The sequence below is a fragment of the Panthera pardus genome, unplaced genomic scaffold (assembly GCF_024362965.1).
Source record: "Panthera pardus isolate Hobbes unplaced genomic scaffold, ASM2436296v1 HiC_scaffold_1, whole genome shotgun sequence".
NCBI lineage: Eukaryota > Metazoa > Chordata > Mammalia > Carnivora > Felidae > Panthera > Panthera pardus.
This window is the reverse complement of record NW_026526654.1, coordinates 86547927-86567040: the sequence shown is the minus strand read 5'-3', so window position 1 is coordinate 86567040 and position 19114 is coordinate 86547927. Positions and strand designations below refer to the sequence as shown.

The 19114-nt window shown below is 48.7% G+C and overlaps 1 protein-coding gene and 1 long non-coding RNA gene across 5 annotated transcripts in view; one reads left to right on the top strand and one right to left on the bottom strand.

The window, feature by feature from the left end:
• SPATA13 (spermatogenesis associated 13) overlaps nucleotides 1–19114 on the bottom strand; it is a 338414-nt gene that overhangs the window by 42095 nt on the left and 277205 nt on the right. For 3 of the 4 annotated variants that reach the window (XM_053900894.1, XM_053900900.1, XM_019447957.2), the window contains 2 exons: nucleotides 14845–15210; nucleotides 13052–13196 (listed from right to left, as the gene is read on the bottom strand). In XM_053900894.1, the coding sequence (XP_053756869.1) occupies nucleotides 13052–13196; nucleotides 14845–15210 (511 nt within the window). The remainder of the gene's footprint in view (nucleotides 1–13051; nucleotides 13197–14844; nucleotides 15211–19114) is intronic. The other variant, XM_053900895.1, reaches the window with a different exon arrangement.
• On the top strand, nucleotides 1962–8105 carry LOC109266160 (uncharacterized). Its single transcript, XR_002079602.2, has 3 exons — nucleotides 1962–2447; nucleotides 4710–4906; nucleotides 7563–8105. It is a non-coding gene; the product is annotated as an uncharacterized LOC109266160 (long non-coding RNA).

Genomic DNA, 19114 nt, shown 5'->3' with positions numbered 1-19114 from the left:
CCTCACCTTTTGCCATAGCTGGGACACCTACTGAAGAGGTCCCCCCTCGCGAACGGTCGGACTGCACGAAAGCCCCAAGTCAAAAACACTACGCATGCACGCACGCCATGAACTTGACTTAAAGCACCTAAAAGTGCAATTGAATTCATCTTTGTTATCACAAAGGCCCAGAGGTCTTGGTGTGTGATCATCTGACCGGAAGTCCGCATTCTTTCCTGCACAAGTCACCACAGAATGTGTCGACTGTGATTCCAGTTTTGGTTTCTTCAAAGTACAGTAATAACCAGAGATGCCCGTGAAGACTTCTGAGTACAGATGTCTTGATTTTTCACGTTTTACAGCTATCAATTCTCATGTAATTCGGACAGGAAATAAGTTTTTGGCAATTCACCTTTATTGAATCTCTACTAAGTATTCAATTTAGCTTTCATACATGTGAGTCTCTTCAGTCTTACATTTCACTTGTTTATATACCTAAGTTAGATCTAGAATTAAAATAATAAACACAGTTGCCTTAAGTGGGTTTGGAGGCATGCCCTTGACTCCTGGTAGGGAAATAACTCAAACAGTAGGCAGGAGTAGCCTAACAAGGCAAGCCCTCAGGACCCTGCAGGCATCAGTCTGAATCTGAAGAACACCCTGAGTCTGAGAAGCCTGTGGATGGGGTGAGAAAGTTTCTGTTGGGCAAGCCCAACCTCAGTTTCTCAAACGTGCTCTCCCTTCTCTGGCTTCCACCCTTCGCAAACGCCGTTCCCTCTGCCTGGAATATACCTTCCCCGACAACAAACCTAATCTAACTCCCATTCACCCTTCACACGTTGTTACCTGCAGGGCTCCCGGAACCCGGGCAAGTCCTAGAAGCCCCTGCCTAACTATCAGTTTTCTCTTTTAGAGACCAGCTAGCTAATTGCTGGAACAGAAAAAGAAACATTCTGAGTATGACCCCCACCCCACCAGGACTGCGGCTGCACACGAGTCCTAAAGCGCCCCGCAGTTACCTCCCTGCCCTGGGAGGGGCATAAGCTTCCTTAGCATAACATACAACGCACGTACCGGCACGTTTTCTGAGTGCGCACGTGCACCTTTATGCCTGTCCCTTTATGCTGAGGCCGCCGCCTTTCAATATTCGTCCCCAAGCCCAACAGAAGGAGCCTGCTTACCCCTGTGTGGGGAGTCGTGGCTTTGGAAGTGATCCTGTGTTCTCCTCAACAAAGTTACCTCGTGAGGCAACTCCACCTGGTGTATTCGGTCTCTTACTCCCCAAGGAGCCGACCCGCCGGTTCAGTAACAACATCTCAACGTTCGTATCATTTCCTCCAGGAAGTCCCCGGCTCCCCACATCTGATATGCATGCTCTCTCTTCACACTTGGCTCCCTGATCCTTGCAGCGGCTTGACAAGTCCCCACGCCCTACTGGAGGTTCCGTGAGAACGGTCTCCGGCTTCCTCCGGACCACCCAGCCCCCGGCACGGTGCTTCACTCATCACGGGGCGTAGATACGGATACACAGATGGAGACGGACGTATCTCACATCATCACACACGTTTGCTAAATGTATACAAAGGAGGGATCTCCTAAACCAAGGGCCTATTAACAGCTCAGCTCTGAGGGCAGAGCACCCTGGGCACTTCCTGAAATAGCACCGAGCGATCATCATGTCTCAACGGCACGCCCTGTATCACTTCTAATACTAGTGTCAACGTCAGAATAAGGCCGAATAAACTTGCTTTTACAACTCAAACTAGTTCAATGGGGAAAATAAATACACCTAAGGAAATCTTTTCCGTTTCTGAGTAAATACATTTCAGTACAAAACCAAACTGAAGAAACAGGTGTCGAAGACAGGGAAAGAACGTCACCCCTGGGCGATAACCCCCAACTGGGCATTAAAGACAGCAGACAACGTCTCAGTGTACTTTTCCTTTCCTTTAGACAAACCGACCTTAACCGTGTAGGCAACACGCGCCGGATGACACCGAACAAGGCGGGGGGCCGTCCCGGGGCCGCCGTTGCAGGGCCGGCGCTGCGGGGGCGGGACGCGGGGCGGGCAACCGCACCGGGGCCACGCGGGTGGGGGCGCCTGTCCAGCCCCCGGGCCCCCGGGGTGGCCCCGCCCGGCGCTGGCGCAGCTGCACGCCGGCCTCGGCTTAAGGAGAGTCCCCACCAGGCTTCCCAAGAGGCGGCCGACCCCATCGTCTCCGCCTGCGCCTTTCGCATTACCGTTGATTCAGCAAGGAGAACCCCCGGTGTCGCCGCGGGGTTCCCCGAGGCAATCGTCTACCGGGCACCCCAAGCCTCCCGGGACTACTCGCGGAGGACCAGCACCCACCTCTGCAAGAAGTCACGGATGGGAACGAACCAAGCTTGAAGGCACTGGGCAGAAGCCAGTGCCTATGGACAGTTAGCGGATGTTCGACCAACTGGCCGATGGGGGCCCCCCAAAGACAGTGAGTGAGCTCTCTTCACCTCCTGACCCGAGTGTTTCCACACGGACACGCACAGTGCAAGCGATGTTAAGTGTAGGGGAAGCCGGAGGCCACGCGGGGGTAGGCACACCACTGCCATCACGCTTTTCTCTAAAATAGTCTTCAATTTATTCTGCAGCAAAATGAAAAATACAGTAAGTTGAACTTCTTATTGAGAAATAACTTCTTTGGGAAATTTCCATGCTGCCTTATTTCTCACACTTGGCTTTGTATTCTAGTGGTAGGCCGTGGTAAGACCAACGATCAGTTTGCCGTCCGTGGTATCTTTTACTTGCTTTTCTTATTGGCGCTAGAACCAGGAGTTTTTAAACACTCAGGGCAGGTTTTCAAAGTACAGTTGACTCGAACAACATGGGTTTTGAGATGTGTGGGTCCACATATATGCAGATTTTTTTCAATAAATTCAGTGCAATACTGTAAATGTATTAGTGTCTTTCTAATTTTTGGAGTTTTAAAAGTCAGCAGGCTTGTCTTATGATTTTCTTAACATTTTCTTTAGCTTACTTTATTATAAGAATACAGTATAGAATATCTATAACATACAAAATATGTGTTAATCAACTGCATATGTTACCAGTAAGGCTTCTGAGCAACAGGAGGCTGTCAGTAGTTAAGTTCTGGAGGAACCAAAAGTTACACTCTGATTTTGGATTACATAGGGTGGGGATGGAGCAGGTCCCTAACCCCCGTATTATTCAAGGGCCAACTATATTCCCTCCACCAATCATGAGCTAGCTCTAATGTGCTCACAGACAGGTTGGCCAGTGTACAATTTGGGTGGTTCTGTCCTTTGTAGACCAAGATGTTTTTTATATCCAAGTGTCGGCGAAGATGTGGAGAAAAAAGAACCCTCATGCACTGTTGGTGAGAATACAAACTGGTGCGGCCACTGTGGAAAGCAGTATGGAGCCCCCCCCCCCCAAATTAAAAACAAACCTACCATATAATCCAGTAATCGCACTACTGGTTATTTATACAAAGAATATGAAAACACTAATTTGAAAGGATATATGTACCCCTATGTTTACTGAAGCATTATTTACAACAGTCAGATTATAGAAGCAGACCAAGTGTCTATCGACTGATGGATACACACACACACACACACACACACACACACACACAACACGAAATATTACTTAGCCATCAAAAAGGATGAAATCTTGCCATTTACGACAATATGGATGGAGCTGGAGAGTATAATGCTAAGCAAAATAAGTCAGTCAGAGAAAGAAAAATGCCACATGATTTCACTCATATATGGAATTTAAGAAACAAAACAAAGGGGGGAAAAAGAGGAAACAGACTCTTGACTATAGAGAACGGATGGTTACCAGAGGGGAAGGGGGGCGGGAGGAGGGGGAAAATAGGTGAAGGGGATTAAGAGTACTCTTACCATGTTAAGAACTGAGTAATTCATAAAAACGCTGAATCACTATATTCTACACCTGAAACTAATCTAACGCTGTATATTAACTACGCTGGGAATTTAAAAATATATATATTCTTTACATATGTCTTGCCTTTAAGGACTGGACTTTTTGGTTGGCTTCCTAAGGAAAGGTTGTAGATGGGGCTTCTGATTTAGAGTTTCGCAATGCCATTGTTAGCAACTATTACATCATTTTGCCAAAGACTGAGTGATTCTGGCCTAGGTCATTACAGGGCTACAATGGCTTAATTTGATTCTCTTTCCTAGCTTGCAAGAAATGACTATATTCATAGGAAAGTACGATGTAAAATTTTTAAAAAATCAAACCAAGCAATAATTTGAGTAATTTAGAAATATTTCTAAAAGCCATAAAAAGCCTAATATAGTCAGGGCACCTGGCTGCCTCAGTCGGTACAGCATATGCGTTTGAGCCCATTGTGTGGTGTAGAGTGTACTTTAAAAAAAAAAAAAAAAAATCTAATCAAATCAACTTGTCAGTGTATCTCCTCAGAAAACCATTTTCTTAGTTTTTATATTTAATCATTACTGTACCTAATCTTGTTTCTCTGTTGTGTGGCATTATTACATAATAATATAGTATTTATTGGTTAATGAGAAGCCTTTTTAAAATATAACAAACAGATATTTTTAAAACTGGCATCCCCAGATCTCCGGATCTTCAATGTCATGTTTTAGCTCCTTGCTTGTGACCCACAAAGATTCCACAGAAATTCAACAGCTGAAGAAACTGAATGTTTTCCTTTCTGAGAAATGTTTCCTTTCTGGTGAAGATCATCGCTTGCCTTATGTCACACGAGCAAGCTAACCTGAACTCAATGCGTGAGATGAGAAGAAAGAGAAGGATGAGCAGACACGAGCAGTAAGAATTTTGAAAAGTGATCGAATTTGGCTTCTGATCAATACAGATCAGTTGAGGGAAGACGTGTGGCAGAAACCCAAAGCAAATTTGGGAAAATCAGGAGCACAGGTAGGTTGTGACATAATAAATTGCCTTGGATGTAAGACAGAAGCTTCATAAAAGAAAGCAAAAGGCAGCAAAGATAATCGCCTACGAGAAAGTTACCACAGCAGAGGCATGCTTGGGGAGACCCAGGGAGAAAGAAGGGCCACAGACACCACCAGCAGCAAAGCGGTAAGGTTGTATCGGCTGGCAGCTCCCCCTTCGCGAACTTTATGAAGGCACTTACGAGTGCTTTCTGATGCCTGATTCGATTCTGATTTCAATGCGTCACCCATCTGATCCTTACTGAGGACTGTTCCACGTGACCTTCCTTCACAGACTATAAGGGGCTAGTAAGGAAGGAAGACCGTACTTTACCTAAAGCAAAGCAAGAAAGAAGTTCTAGAAAGGAGCGCAGCACGGTGCCAGGAAGTGCCCAGAAGGGAGAGAGAGCTCACCTCCACCTGAAGGAGTAGGTCTTTATTTCTTAACAAAAATTAATTTGCTAATACTCAAATATCTACATTTTGAGAAAAATTTAGTTGCGGCCATTTCTTGATTTGCAGATTTGGGGAGCAAATCCAGGGAAGAGGAAGCATACTTTCGTTATTTTTTTAAACGTTTATGACACATTTCAAACAGACGCAAGGGCAGAGATATTAAACGATGAACCCACAATTGTCAGTTTTTTCCCAACTCTTCTCAGCAACTTTTCGGAGCGTTTTAAAGCAAACCTCACATATGTTGTTTCGTGCAAAAACTATTTGTGTACCCATAACAAACAAGGGCTTCAAAATAACTACGCTATCGTTATCCCTATTAACAAAACGAACGACAATTCCTTCACTGAATTCTCAGTCCATGTGAAAATCTCCCCGCCTGTCTCCTAACGATCTTTTTATACTGGTTTGCCGGTATCAGGATCCAAACAAGGTGTTCGCGCTGCGTTTACTGAACGTGAATTTAGATTCAACCCAGTCTACCCATTTGGGTGACATCTACCAGAGATCATGCGTTCAACACACGGGCTCATGGAGCTGGCTGTCGTCCCAGCACTTAGAAGGGCCACAGACCTGGACCCAGCACTGGCCCACTCTTAAGGCAGTGGAGGGGCCAGCATGTGGCACAGAGGAAGAAAGAAGTACAGAGGCCAGAAAGGCAGAGATGCGGTACCTGGTCTATCACGGACTCACCACCCCCCGGGCCGGGTCTCCCAAACCAGGTGACGGGAGTGGCAGCAACTTTTCTAAGCACTGTACTGCTCATCTGCTTAGGCGAGGGAAGTCGGCGAGAGAGGCCTCTGTTGCACGGAAGCCCGGGACCCCCATGGAGGTGGGACAGCTGTCACAGGAAAAGAGGACACGGCTCCTAAACGGGGCAGCACGTCCATTTTACTCACCGGAATAGCCGGCCCACGCGATTTCTGGCTGTCCCCAACCTATTACGGGGTCTGCAGGAACAAAAGTGGTAACTCCACTACAGTACTACCTGATTTGTACGGCAGAGAATTTCCAAATCTGGTGACAGGAACCTGACTTGAACCACCGTGGCAGAGAATCAAGGACCCTTACACGGCTCCCAGATCGGGTGGTTTCCAAACTCAGGGCCTCTTTATGAAGCAGAAGCCAGGTAACCTGGGGGTCAGTATCCCACAGTTAACAACTCTTCCTTCCAGCCTTCCCAAAAGGGATCTTCCAACATTCACCCTCCACCCAGAAAGGGAAACCCCCAGTAGTAAAATCTAGGCGAGAACTCTTCCTAATCCTTTCTGAGTGGGAGGAGAAAGGGCCTCAGCAGGGACTTAGCTTGTGTGGATACATGGTTAGGACAATGGCTTGGCTGAATAGCTTGGAGGAATTTGGGAAGAACAGAGTAGGTAATGGACTCGTTTCGGGAAGGAGTATAATATGTCAGAATTCACTGAAAGCATGAGAAATCGTCTGTCCCATATTAATGTCTAGTCGCATCCCATGTGAATCCTACTGCAAAAGAGGCTGTTTAATAATTGTGTGAACATTATGTCCCAATCTTTGTTTCTAGTCATCTTGATGCTTACTCAGTGGGTTTGGGGTAAAAAAAAAAAAAAAAGGCCATGGTGGCAGAAATGGATGCCAAGCCTGGGCTAAACCACAGGGTGTCCCTCTCAACAAAGTTAATGACATGGTTCCTTGAAGGAACCAGACAGCTCCTTGTGGAAAGCTGATTACAATGGACCCTTTCATAATAGAGGGGTAGATGATCTGTCCTTAGTGGCAAAGAGATTTATTCTAGATTTGGATTTGTTTTCCTTACCTGTCAGACCTCTGCTAGAATCGCACTGAAGGCCTCACACAATGTCGTGGCACCTCACATGACCATGCTTCTACCCGAGGGCCCCTGTCAGGGAAGCACGGTGATAGGCCAGTGTCCACGAGTGTCGCGAGCTTTATTCTTGTTTACCATTGTCCACAAGCATGGAATCACGGCCTAATGAAAATGATGTTATGGAGACAGCTTGGGGACACATCCTGAAATTGCGATGCTGCCTTGGATAGGGTCTGTATAGCACTGAATCGGTGACTGGTACGGTGCTGTGCACCCATGGCCAGAGTACATGGGTCCAGAAACAAAGGGCAAGCACAGGGACTGCTTCTCATGATTACTGAATAATACATTTGCAAAGTATTTTCTTCCTGTTCAACAGCTTTGCCTGTCAAAACTGAATTTATTCCCCCAAGAGAGAAGTCCTTCCACCAGAACTCGCAGGCCTGGCCCCACTGGATTAGAACCAAGGCCGGCCATTTTTGCCGCCCTGTGCACTGGAGAAAATGAGCACCCAAGACAGACATGGACGTCTTTTGTGGTCACTGCCACCACTGTTTCCCAACTGGACTTATGCAACAGTGTCCAAATCAGTCTCCCCTCCTCTGCCTTTTCTCCCCCACACTGTCCTTCCTCTCTAAAGCTTAAATCAGTGCCTTTCACTCCGCGGCTGGCAATGGCTTCCGGTTTCACTTCGAATAATGCCAAGTCCTACCCAAGACCTGCAGTGCCCTTTCTGTCCAGCCGCAGCCTCCCCACCAGACTGCAACGCCCTCTTCTGCCCTTGTGTCTTGAACTCCGGTCACCCTGGCCCTCTTGCGGAACCTCAGACACATCAAGTTCCAGTCTAACGTTGGGCCCCTGATGTTCCTTCCACTGGGACTTCTCCTCCCTCAGATCTTTGACTCTCACTCACCTTTAAAGCCTCCACTCCAGGGGTGCCTGGGTGGATCAGTCGGTTGGGCGTCCGACTTCGGCTCAGGTCATGATCCCGCGGTCCGTGAGTTCGAGCCCCGCGTCGGGCTCTGTGCTGACAGCTCAGAGCCTGGAGCCTGTTTCAGAGTCTGTGTCTCCCTCTCTCTCTGACCCTCCCCCGTTCATTTTCTGTCTCTCTCTGTCTCAAAAATAAATAAACGTTAAAAAAAATTTTTTAAATAAATAAATAAATAAATAAAGCCTCCACTCCAGTGTCACCTCCTAAGGGACACTAGGTCACCCTCTGCTGTGCCCGTTGCCACACTCTCTACTGTATCACCCACGTTCTTCTCTCGGGAGCCATCATTACGGCCTGACATCATGCTCTTTACTGACTTACTGAATTGGTTTCAATACTGGAATGTGAAGTTTGTGATGCTTTACCCTCTGCTGTATTTCCAAATGGTAAAACCAGTGCCTGGAAGGCTCAGGTTGGTGCTCCACACATTTTTTTTTTCTTTATAGATGGGCTGCTTTTTTGACTAAGGGAGGCGAATAAGTAAGACTACTGCGACTCTAAGCGAGCAGAACCACTAAGAGCCCCACACGACGGAGTGAAGGTCTGGGCCACCTCAGCTGGCAAAGAACACTACCAGGTAAGGTACTGGGCAGGGGCCAGGGGAGCACGCAACAGCAATGAGATGAGCAAAGTCAAAAACAGCAGGTATGACCTTGCAACCAGAAGCAGGAGGGATTTCCTTTTGTGGTACCATGTATATACACATAATATTTATTCTCTATTTCCTTTCCTCCCCGCCCCCACCTCTTTCCATTATGATTATGGTATGTTGCTTAAATTTACCTCTGGGTTTGCGGAGTGGAAAAGGCACGGCAGAACTGCAGAAGAAATGGATATGACTCGGGGAGGGGGGCCTAGACTTGGACATGTTTGCAGTAACTGACAAGCTTTTGAGTTGTCTCCCTCTAGGGAAAGACTCAGCGGGGGTTGAATTATGCATCATGTTAGAATGACATTTTTTTAGACATGAATACCCTCCACACTTCTTCAGTTTTCTTTATAATACTGCCTGCCGTATTACAGAGTCATTTGTTAACTCATTATCCCCTCACCAGAGTGTAAGTGATTTAAGGGCTTTTGCTCACTCCTGTCATCTGGCACATGGGAAGCACTCAACAGCTACTGAATATATGAATGAATGAATGAATGAATGAATGAAGAGAGAACCTGTTCAGGATCTATTTCTATTTGTTTTTTTTTTTTAATGTTTGTTTATTTATTTAGAGAGAGAGAGAGAATCCCACACAAGTGACATGGGGATCCATCTCATGAACGGTGAGATCATGAGCTGGGCTGAAATCAAGAGTCGGACGCTTCCCCGACTGAGCAACCCAGACACCCCTATTTCTAACATTACTTGGACTTCCTCTAAGGGAATGACCTCCCTTCCATTGTGTTCAGCTTCGGTGACAGGGACCCAGGTACCTGCCTCCTAATATGGAAGGCAAAGGGTCTCTGGAGGCACCCAGACCTTGTGCTTGTCCCAGCGGCACCAGGTGGCAGACACATCACCTAAGCTTCAAGAATTGATTTCTCGGGGCACCTGGGTGGCTCAGTCGGTCAAGCGTCCAACTTTAGCTCAGGTCATGATCTCGCGGTTCATGGTTTTGAACCCTGCGTCGGGCTCTGTGCTGACAGCTCAGAGCCTGGAGCCTGCTTTGGATTCTGTGTCTCCCTCTCTCTCTGCCCCTCCCCTACTCGTGCTCTGTCCCTCAAAAATAAATAATAACCATTAAAAATTTTTTTAAAAAAGAAATAAAGAAAAAATAATTGATTTCTCTATCCTGGGACTTTGACTCTTGAGTGAGTGACTGAAGGACAGGAGGAATGGTTCTTCACTCATTCCCAGGGGTGGCATTATACCTTCCTACTACACGCCTTTCTTGGCTTCTTGCATGTGGTTCCTTGCTTCCCAGGAACAACCCTGACTGCCATCCATTTCCCAGACTGGTCCTCTAGCCATTTTCAACTCTGGGAACACCTAACATCCTTCCAATAAATTCTCTTTTTGCTTAAGCAGGTCAGTCAGTTTCTGTTGCTTCTCAACAAAAATCAAAACAAAACACTGTTACAGAAAGCACAGAAATAAGCTGGTTGTATGTACAGGGTTGCATAGGGTTGTACAGGGTTGGAGGAGACCTCACCTACCTTCCTTCCAACTGAACCACACTGCTTTTATTTTTGCATATTCTTGTTAAATCTTCGACCATGTGTGTACATGTTGCAAACTGTTGCAATCACGGTCTATGTTCTAGGTTGGATTATGTACCCTGTACAGGTACCAAAATCCTAACCCCCAGTAGTGTCAAAGTAACCTTATTTGGGAATAAGGTCTTAGTAGACGATCATGTCAGGAGGAGATTATTAGGGTGGGCCCTAATTCAATGGCATGGAGAAAGCCATAGTGGCATAAAGACTGAAACAAAGGCGATACATCTACATGCCAAGGCACGAGGTACCCAAGACAAGAAGCTAGGATGGGCCGGCAGAGATTCCCGGGCCCTGCCCTTGGAAGGAACCAGCGTGCCAACGCTTTCATCTGACTTTCACCTCTAGTACTGAGACAAAAGATTTCTGCTATTGAAGGCACCCAGTTCGGGGTACTTTGTTACAGCAGCCTTAGCAAACTGATACAACATACGTGATTTTATCTTCTATTTTTTTCTCACTTTAAAATTGCGGTTGTCGCTTCTCACGTTGTTTGTTTTCCTACTTACGATGTGAAGTGTGTTGAGGTCGTGGCCTAAGCAGCACCCCGACCCACGATCCCAGCGTAACGGGACATTCCCATGGCTTCCACTTCAGTGCCATCACGGTGCTGTAAACGCTGTGTGCGTGTAGCTTTCTCTCTCCTTTTGGAAAACTTTCCCAAAACACATCACCAGATGTGGATGACCGGATCAGAGGGAACGAACACGAGGCCTGGGGCCGAGCGGCTTTGCAGAAGGAGGACGATGGATGCACTTTGTCTCCAAGGGCACACAAGGGAATGCGTTTTGAATTCTGAGTGGGAAGAATGCTGACACAAGGAAAAGGAAAAGAAGGGAATTCGAGGCAAAGGGGGCACCGTGAGTAGCGCGAAGGGAGTGTGAAAGCCCAGAGCGGACGCAGGCACGCTGGATGGCAAACGCTGGCAGGAGAAGGGACAGAAACAGATGGAAGGAGAGACGCAGGTTTACAAAAGCCAACACACTGGTTTAAGGAACCGGGACTTGATTCCAATGGTGGGAAAGAGCCGAAAGCGAACAGTGACTCTGACTAGAGAGTGTATGAGAGCCTGGCCTGAGGAGGCGATGGGGTGGCCGTGAGGGGAAGGGTCAAGGAGCCTGAGGAGCAAGGTGACCCTGAGAACCAGCGGACAGGACCTAGTGACTCCACAAGGAAGGGAGCAAAGACTCCCAGGTGTCCAGACCACGGAGCTGGGGGGTTGACCCAGGCACGAGATGTTTACCAATTTCCTCAAGCTCCACCTGCAACCCCCCCTGGACCCCTCCCGGTATACGTGACACGAGTTCGAGACCATGGCAACACAATCAGGGGCAGGAGCACTTCCTCACCGTTCACCGACCCTCTGACCTCCCACCACCCGGCGTGGCCCTCCTGGGACGCGGTCCTCGACAACTTCTGTGTCGGAATCCATCAGCGAACTTCCCGTCACATTTCTGGTCGCTAGCCATCGTCCTGTTCGACCCGTCCTTAGAAACGACTCCCTCGCCCAGGGAGTTCACGCCTCCTTGGTCTCTCTCCCTTCCCCCCCCACCCGTGTTTCCTCTCCTCGTCCCCCTGGGATTTCAGTTCTTCAGGCGACGCCCTCAGCCTTCTCCAAGTCCGTTCAAACCCGTCCTCTTCGTACGGCCTCGGGGGTGTGCCGTGTCGTGGAGGACTCGGCCGTGGCGGGGCGGTGGCCCCGCTCAGCTTCCCACCACCCGGCTCCCGCTGTCCTGCCCTCCACACGACACTCACTCCTAACAGTGAGACAGGAAGCCCTGCCGCTGGGGCCGTCATCCTCGGTGTCTGCTGCACTTGTTTCAGGGGTCAGCACGGTTCAGTGGTTTTTAAAAAGGAACCTCTTGGCATTACAAGTTCCATCTGTAGATTCAAATCCCATCCCCGCCCCTTCCTGGTGAGCGACTCAGGGCGGTTTGCCCAAGGACACGCGGGCTTTTTTATCTGGAAAACGAGGACAGTAAGAGCAGCTGGCGCGGCAGGTGATCGCACACGTCAATGAGCCGCTACGGCCGAGCACACGGCCGGGCTGCCCCCCGGGAGTCGCCGCTGAACGTGAGCTCTAGTCACGCTGGCGCAGGGCACGGCAGGCCACGCCACCACGCGACCGACTGGCCGCACGGACACGAGTATCAGTGTGGGGGAGGATTTCCTTTCTTACGAACGGAAACATCATTCCGAGGACACGTGGGACCAGTTCAAGTCGCCAAGTACTGACTGGGTAAGTACTGAGAGCATATTAACTACTACGTTAGGTGGGCTTTTCTCTGCTGTTCAGAGTGGGGTCAGGGGATCTCAGACACCCAGAAAGAGCCTCGGAAGGGTTGCGACAAACGCCCGGGACTCCACGCTTCGCTCTCCACCCGCAGGCACTCAGGCACACAGACGCGACAGGAGCAAACTTGTAGCACGGGGTCGCCTGATGGCACGGCACGCCCGGCCTGGATGGCCGACGACGCCCCCGGGCCCGCGTGGGTGGCAGGAGACGAGCCCTCCTCACTCCCAGGCGCACGCCGCCCCGGCCCAGAGAGACAGCGGAGAGGGGCGCCATCCGGCGGGCACCTCGGAGTCCCGGGGAGCGGTCCAACCCAGGACGCCACCCCGGTTTCTGAGAGGGGGGCCCCCGAACAGGGCGGGCCCGGGAGACTCACCGTTGGACGCTCGCATCTGCCGCCGGCGCCCCACGCGGTCCAGTCCGATGGGGGTGCTCTGGGAGAAGGTGAAGGGCCGGAACCGGGCCGAAACCGCCTTGTAGGGCAGCACCTGGTGAGCTGGCACGGGAGGCCTGGCTGCCGGCTGCAAAAGGAAAGCAGGGGGCCGTGAGGAGGTGCCAGGAAGTGGCACCTCTCGCGGGCTCTTCACACACACGGCTGTGAGCAGCTCGGCGTCGTCACCTCGGAGCCGCTCACAGAGGGGAGCGAAGCGCCTTCTCCAAGTCGTGTCACGAGCCTCAGGCCACACCACGGGGTTCGGCTGCCACGACTCACTCCGAGATTTTCAAAACCCGGCATCGACTCACACGCCGCCTCTCACGCCAGCGACACACCGAGGGGGGACGCTCAGGAAGAGCAAAGCGTCCAAGAGGACAAGCAGATTTAGGAAGGGGTGGCCTCTCGCACAGAGGCGGGGTCACAAGGAAGACGTCTTCCCGGCAGAGCCGCCAGGGGCGGCCGGTGCCCAAGACCGAGTCCGGGCGACACGCTCGGACTGGCGAGCCCGTCAGGCGCTGCCACCACAGACGCCAGGTCTCGTGGAAGCCGAGTCTTCCTCACCTGGGCTGTCGTGACAGTTGAGCTTTGTTTAAAAGAGAGCTGGCTCTCCACAAATGGACCCGGTCTCTTTAGAAGGGCCTATGTCCCCTGTTGATCTTCCACAGGCACCATCCCTATAACTAAATCGGAGGCCAAGTCGGTTTAGGCCTTCCTGACGTTATCTTAGGACTTTCCCACCCAACTCCCTATATGAGGCTACAGCGCGTAAAATTATCTCACCGCGTTCCTTCGTGATGCTCCGAAGTGAGATAATCTCTAAGCGCTTTCGATTTTCCCCACACTGCGTTTCGAGCTGAGAGAGATTATAGTTTGCTTTGGTTCAGAATTACTTCCTAGCGCGGGACACGTCTTCCCACAAGAAGTTCACGGTATTCTTCCACTTCATTTTTTTACCTTAAGAATTCAATTCAGTGTAACGCAATTAAACAAGAGGTATTTGAGCGCTTGCTAGAAACAAGGCATTGGGATGTGGGCTTTATAGGGAGAAGTTAAACATAAAATCCAATACCAACACGGGCTTTCCCTTTTAAGAGAATTTCGAGTTATCTACAGTATCAGCTGGCAAGCTCAAAAAGTGAAACCGGGCACACACTCATATACTGTTGTGGGAACCCGTGACCACATCTCAGCAAATACCATTTGCCGAATGTTATCCTGAACAGGGCCTTTATTTAAATGTTTTGTGGCCGCAAAGTGCTCTTTGGGTAACTGATAAATACTTCTAATCTATTGGTAAAGAGCATAAAATTCGTGGAAAAAAGTATTTCCTTAGCTCCTAAAAAACCGACTCCTTATCTTCTTCTTATCCTTACATTTTAACACTGGAGGACACTTCCCCTTTCAACAACTTCTTCCATGAAGCTCACTAAATGTGCAATGCTACCTTTCCCCCTATTAAAGTCTCGGGTCATTTAGAGCCAACAGCAAACCAGTTTCACATATTGTTGGAGATTCCAGGAGAGACAGGAGATTAGTAAAAGGCATCCACATGCCAGATTGTTAGTTTAATTCACGTGTGTTTCCAAAGTCAGGAAGAAAGGCTGGGAGTCTATCCTCCTTGAGCAGAGAGGAGAAAGAAAAGCAGCGGCCTGGTTAGTTAGTCTGCAGCAGAGAACAAAGGCCAGGAAGCTGGAGGCCTCTGCTAGCTTTGGCAGAAGCACACCAGATCTTACTTGGGTCAGAAGACTCTCTATTTCCTCTGTCTGGCTGTTCCCATAGAAGCTGACCCCGCCTATGACAGAGATGGGGCGTCTTCTCCGGCCGCCTTTGGGACAGCCCACGGCAGGGTTCTGGTCTGCAGGGTCCATGGAGGCCGTGTTTGGCTGCTGGTCCCCGTCCACAGTGTCCTCTTTCTGGGGGTCCACAGCAATGGAGTCTTCAGGAATAGAGAGACTTCGGTTGGCCAACTGGCCATAGTCGGAGAGCGGTCGGGGCCTTGACCTTCTCCCAGAACCCCACTTCCTCCTGGTGATCCTCTGAGCCTCTGTCCTTTCTTCATCCCGTGATGAGCCCCGGCTCCAGGATTCCTCAGCCACAACCTTTTCAAATGCGAACAAGTTAGGTGAGCACCAATGTCCAGGAAGGTATTGGAAAAGAACAAGCTATGCGCTCCCTCCCATCCTCTTTAGCCTTGCCTCAAGGCTTTCTTGATCTATTTGTTTATTTTAAGAAGTTATTTGTGTAATAGAAAGACGTAACTGAGACGCGCATTAAAATAAGCACGACTTTCACCTTTCACTGCAGGCTGAATTAAGACCTTAACTTAAATAGTGATGTATGGTGACCAATGAGCTACTGCAAAAGATATTAAGAAACTAAGTACCACTGTGAGTTACTAGAAAGAACTTTCAACTGTGGTGTCACCCGAAATACACAAAGCAATGGCACGGGGAAATGCAGGAGCCCAGGAGGAGAAAGGAATGGGGAACACTTTAGGTGCTACTCTAAGGTATTTTCCTGCAATAATCTTTAAAGACAGAAGGTGCTTTAATCAGATTAAGTCTGGGCTGTTAAGGCCTGACATTTCAGTAAGTTAAGTCTGCTGGAGAGAGCAATGACCCGGGATTCAAAGAACCAGATCAGGCTACTAACTAGCTGTGTGATCTGGGGCAAACAAGGAATGACTAACCTTTCAGGACTAGACAATCCCACAGCTGGAGAGTCTGTGGTCCTAAATTAGCCACTACTTTCAAATTGTTCCAATACCTTTTTCAGAGGCAATGCAATGTACCAGAAGAGGGACTATGAGCTTGGAAATGGGCAGCCTTCTGTGTGAGTCAGGCGGGGCCACTAGCTACCTTTGTGACCTCAGGCCAGTTACTTAAGGTCTGGGGATTTGGTTCGGCAACGGTTCACTGGGGAACAATGGGTCCTTGTGTGGGGGAAATGCTGTGACAGCCCTTATCAGCCACAGTTAATTATTGCTGTTAAAAAAGCAGTGTGTGGAGTAACCATCCCCAGGCTGAGCCCTGCCAGGGGATAACCTCTGTCTCAGAGGACCCCTCAAAGCCGGGTCAGAAGAGAGTTGCTGCACAGCCCATGGGAGGGAGGGTGCAGCCGACTCTGGTCACACGCCTGTGAGCCTAGACACCTTCAGTTCTCCTACCCCTGGTCATTATTTAAAAAAGATATAAACAATACAGACAGACAAGGGCACGTGGCAGAGATGTCACTCAAGGGCAGGCAGAACAGGCCTCCCTGGCCTAGAGACCTCCAGCAGAACTGTCCCGGCGCAGCCCAGCCCGGCCCTGCCCTGAGGACCAGCCCAGGAGGTCAGCTGCTGGCCAATCAGTGGCAACTAAGACCTCAAATATAGACGTTCCCTAAGATCATACACAGTTGACTTCTGGGCAACATAGGGGTTACAAGTAACGACCCCCACCCCAGCACCACCACCTACCGTGCAGTCAAAAATCGGCTTGTAACTTTCGGCTTCCCTAAAACTTAACTACTAATAGCCCACTGTTGGCTGGAAGTCTTACTGATGACAGTTGATTAACACATATTTGGTATGTGTATTATATACTATGTTTTTATAATAATGTAACCTAAAGAAAAAGATACTAAGAAAATCATAAAGAAAATATTTATGGTATTATACTGTATTGATAAAAAAAGAAAAAAAAAAGGCACACATAAGTGGTCCTGCACAGTTCAAACCTGTGTTGTTCAAGGGGCCGCTGTACTATGAAAAATCTGATAGGGCGCCTGGGTGGCTCAGTCGTTAAGCATCTGACTCTTGGTTTCGGCCCACGTCACGATCTCACAGTTTGGTTCCCGAGTTCAAGCCCTGCATCGGGCTCTGCGCTGACAGTGCGGAGCCTGCTCGGGATCCTCTGTCTCCCTCTCTCTGCTCCTCTCCCCCAACATAAATAAATGTTACAAAAAATTTAAAGAAAAATCTGATGAAAAGCAAAGAGAGCAGAAAGAGATTTATGGACACTCTACTCCACCACCATCATTTTTCAGATCAGGAAAACCAAAACCCAGGGAAGTTAAGTGACTTGCCCAGGGCCACACAGCCAATCAGCAGCAACAGAGACACTGAAATGTGGGCCTCATAATTTGTGTAATAATTTGCATAATTGTGCAAATGTGCATAATTGTGCATAATTGTGCAAAATTTTCCCACTGTACCAAGTTACCTCTGCTCAAAAGCTAATGAGTACTAGCAATCACTGCTTACCTTGCTACCTGCTGATTCTGACTCCCTGAACTTCCTGTTTAAATCAAGTCACTGCAGAGGGGTCCAGAGTGCACCACTGTGGCATGAAAACTGTTCTGAGCTGAAGGTATTTAAGAATAGGCTTTTCCCCCCCTGAACTCTCTTATCTCCCTGAAAGCAGAGGTCCCAAAAGAACTCAGCAGTCGGGGCACGTGGGTGGCTCAGCGAGTTAAGCGTCCGACTTCAGCTCAGGTCATGAATTCGTAGTTCATGGGGTTGGAGCCCCGCATCGGGCTCTGGGCTGACAGCTTGGAGCCTGGAGCCTGCTTCAGAGTCTGTGTCTCCCTCTCTCTCTGCCCCTCCCCAGCTCATGCTCTGTCTCTCTCTCCCTCAAAAAATAAATAAACATTAAAAAAAAAAAAAAAAGAACTCAGTAGTCATAAATCCATTGTCTTGGGATAGGATTTTCTTTCTTCTAACCAGGGAAGATGTGACTCTTATCAGCTGAGAGGAAAAGTCTCAGCAGACGTTGCCACAAAACTATCAGACTTCCCATTTGCTCTCCCACAGGCCTCTTTATCTTTCCTAAATCACTGGGTTTCCCATAAGTGCCCTCTCCAGCTCCCCTGCCCCTCATAAGAGGGGATATATACCTCCATCTCTAACCACTTCCTGGAGTCACTTTTTCCTGTGAACTCCCACTGGTTCACATGAAGAAAAAGCCATCTTTTCTCTTGCTACTGTCTTTTGTCAGTTTAATTCCACACTCCCCACGTAGTAAGCCTAAGGGGGCGGGGGGGCGGGTCTTTCCTCTCTGACACTATACCAAGGGAAAATATGAGAAATCACGAAAAAGTTAGTATTATTTTTTCACTGCATATTAAAAACAGGATTATCATGGAGAGTTTAACTACATTATTAAACCAAATGGCACAATTTAAGCACACAAGAATTAAAAGGTTCAGAAACAAGGTGTTAGAAAGGTCCAGAAGCAAAACAAAATTACAGGCAATGAGTAGTCTGGTAACAAATCTACGTGCGGTTTTTTGGTTTGTTTGTTTTGGGGGGATTTTTTTTGTTGGGTTTGGGTTTTTTTTTTACTTTTTTTTTTGCACTTATGCAACATGTGACATGCCTCACTGAAGCTTTGCTAATGCAGACAGGAAAACAAGGAAATGGGCGTAGGAAAACAAGAGGTTGTCTTAGTTGTTCAGGTAAGAAATCCTTCTGAGACCAAAACACACTCCAGGAAGTGAGGGGGCTGGATAAAAGCAGGTATGCTCAAAGCAGGAAATGACAGAGCAGGAGACGTGCCAGGGATGATCCCTTTAACACGTCCTGCCTCAAGTGTCAGCTACTGCTCCCACTGGGGTGGGGGGTGGGGGGCAGGGGCACAGGATGTGCATAAGAACCCACAGCGATTCTCCTAGAACTGTTTCTGCAGTCCCACGGAAGAGATAAAAGGAGAAACCAGCCTTTCTACGTGGTATTGCAAAAATTAGTTAGCAGGACAATATCTACAACTGAAATGTCCCCTTTACTCCTTAGCAAAAGAGGGAGAGACAGTGATCTTTAGCCAGAAGAGACTTACATCCCTTGTAAAAACAAATTTGAGCTTTGATGCATGTTTTAAAACTGAATCTCCTTTTGGCAAAGTCTGTGTACTTCCAAAATATGACCGAGGTGCATTCCAGAGAACACGGTTTGACTGTGATCACATGATCATACCTGCAACTACAAACCCCCGCCACCACCACCACCGCCAACATTCCCCGACA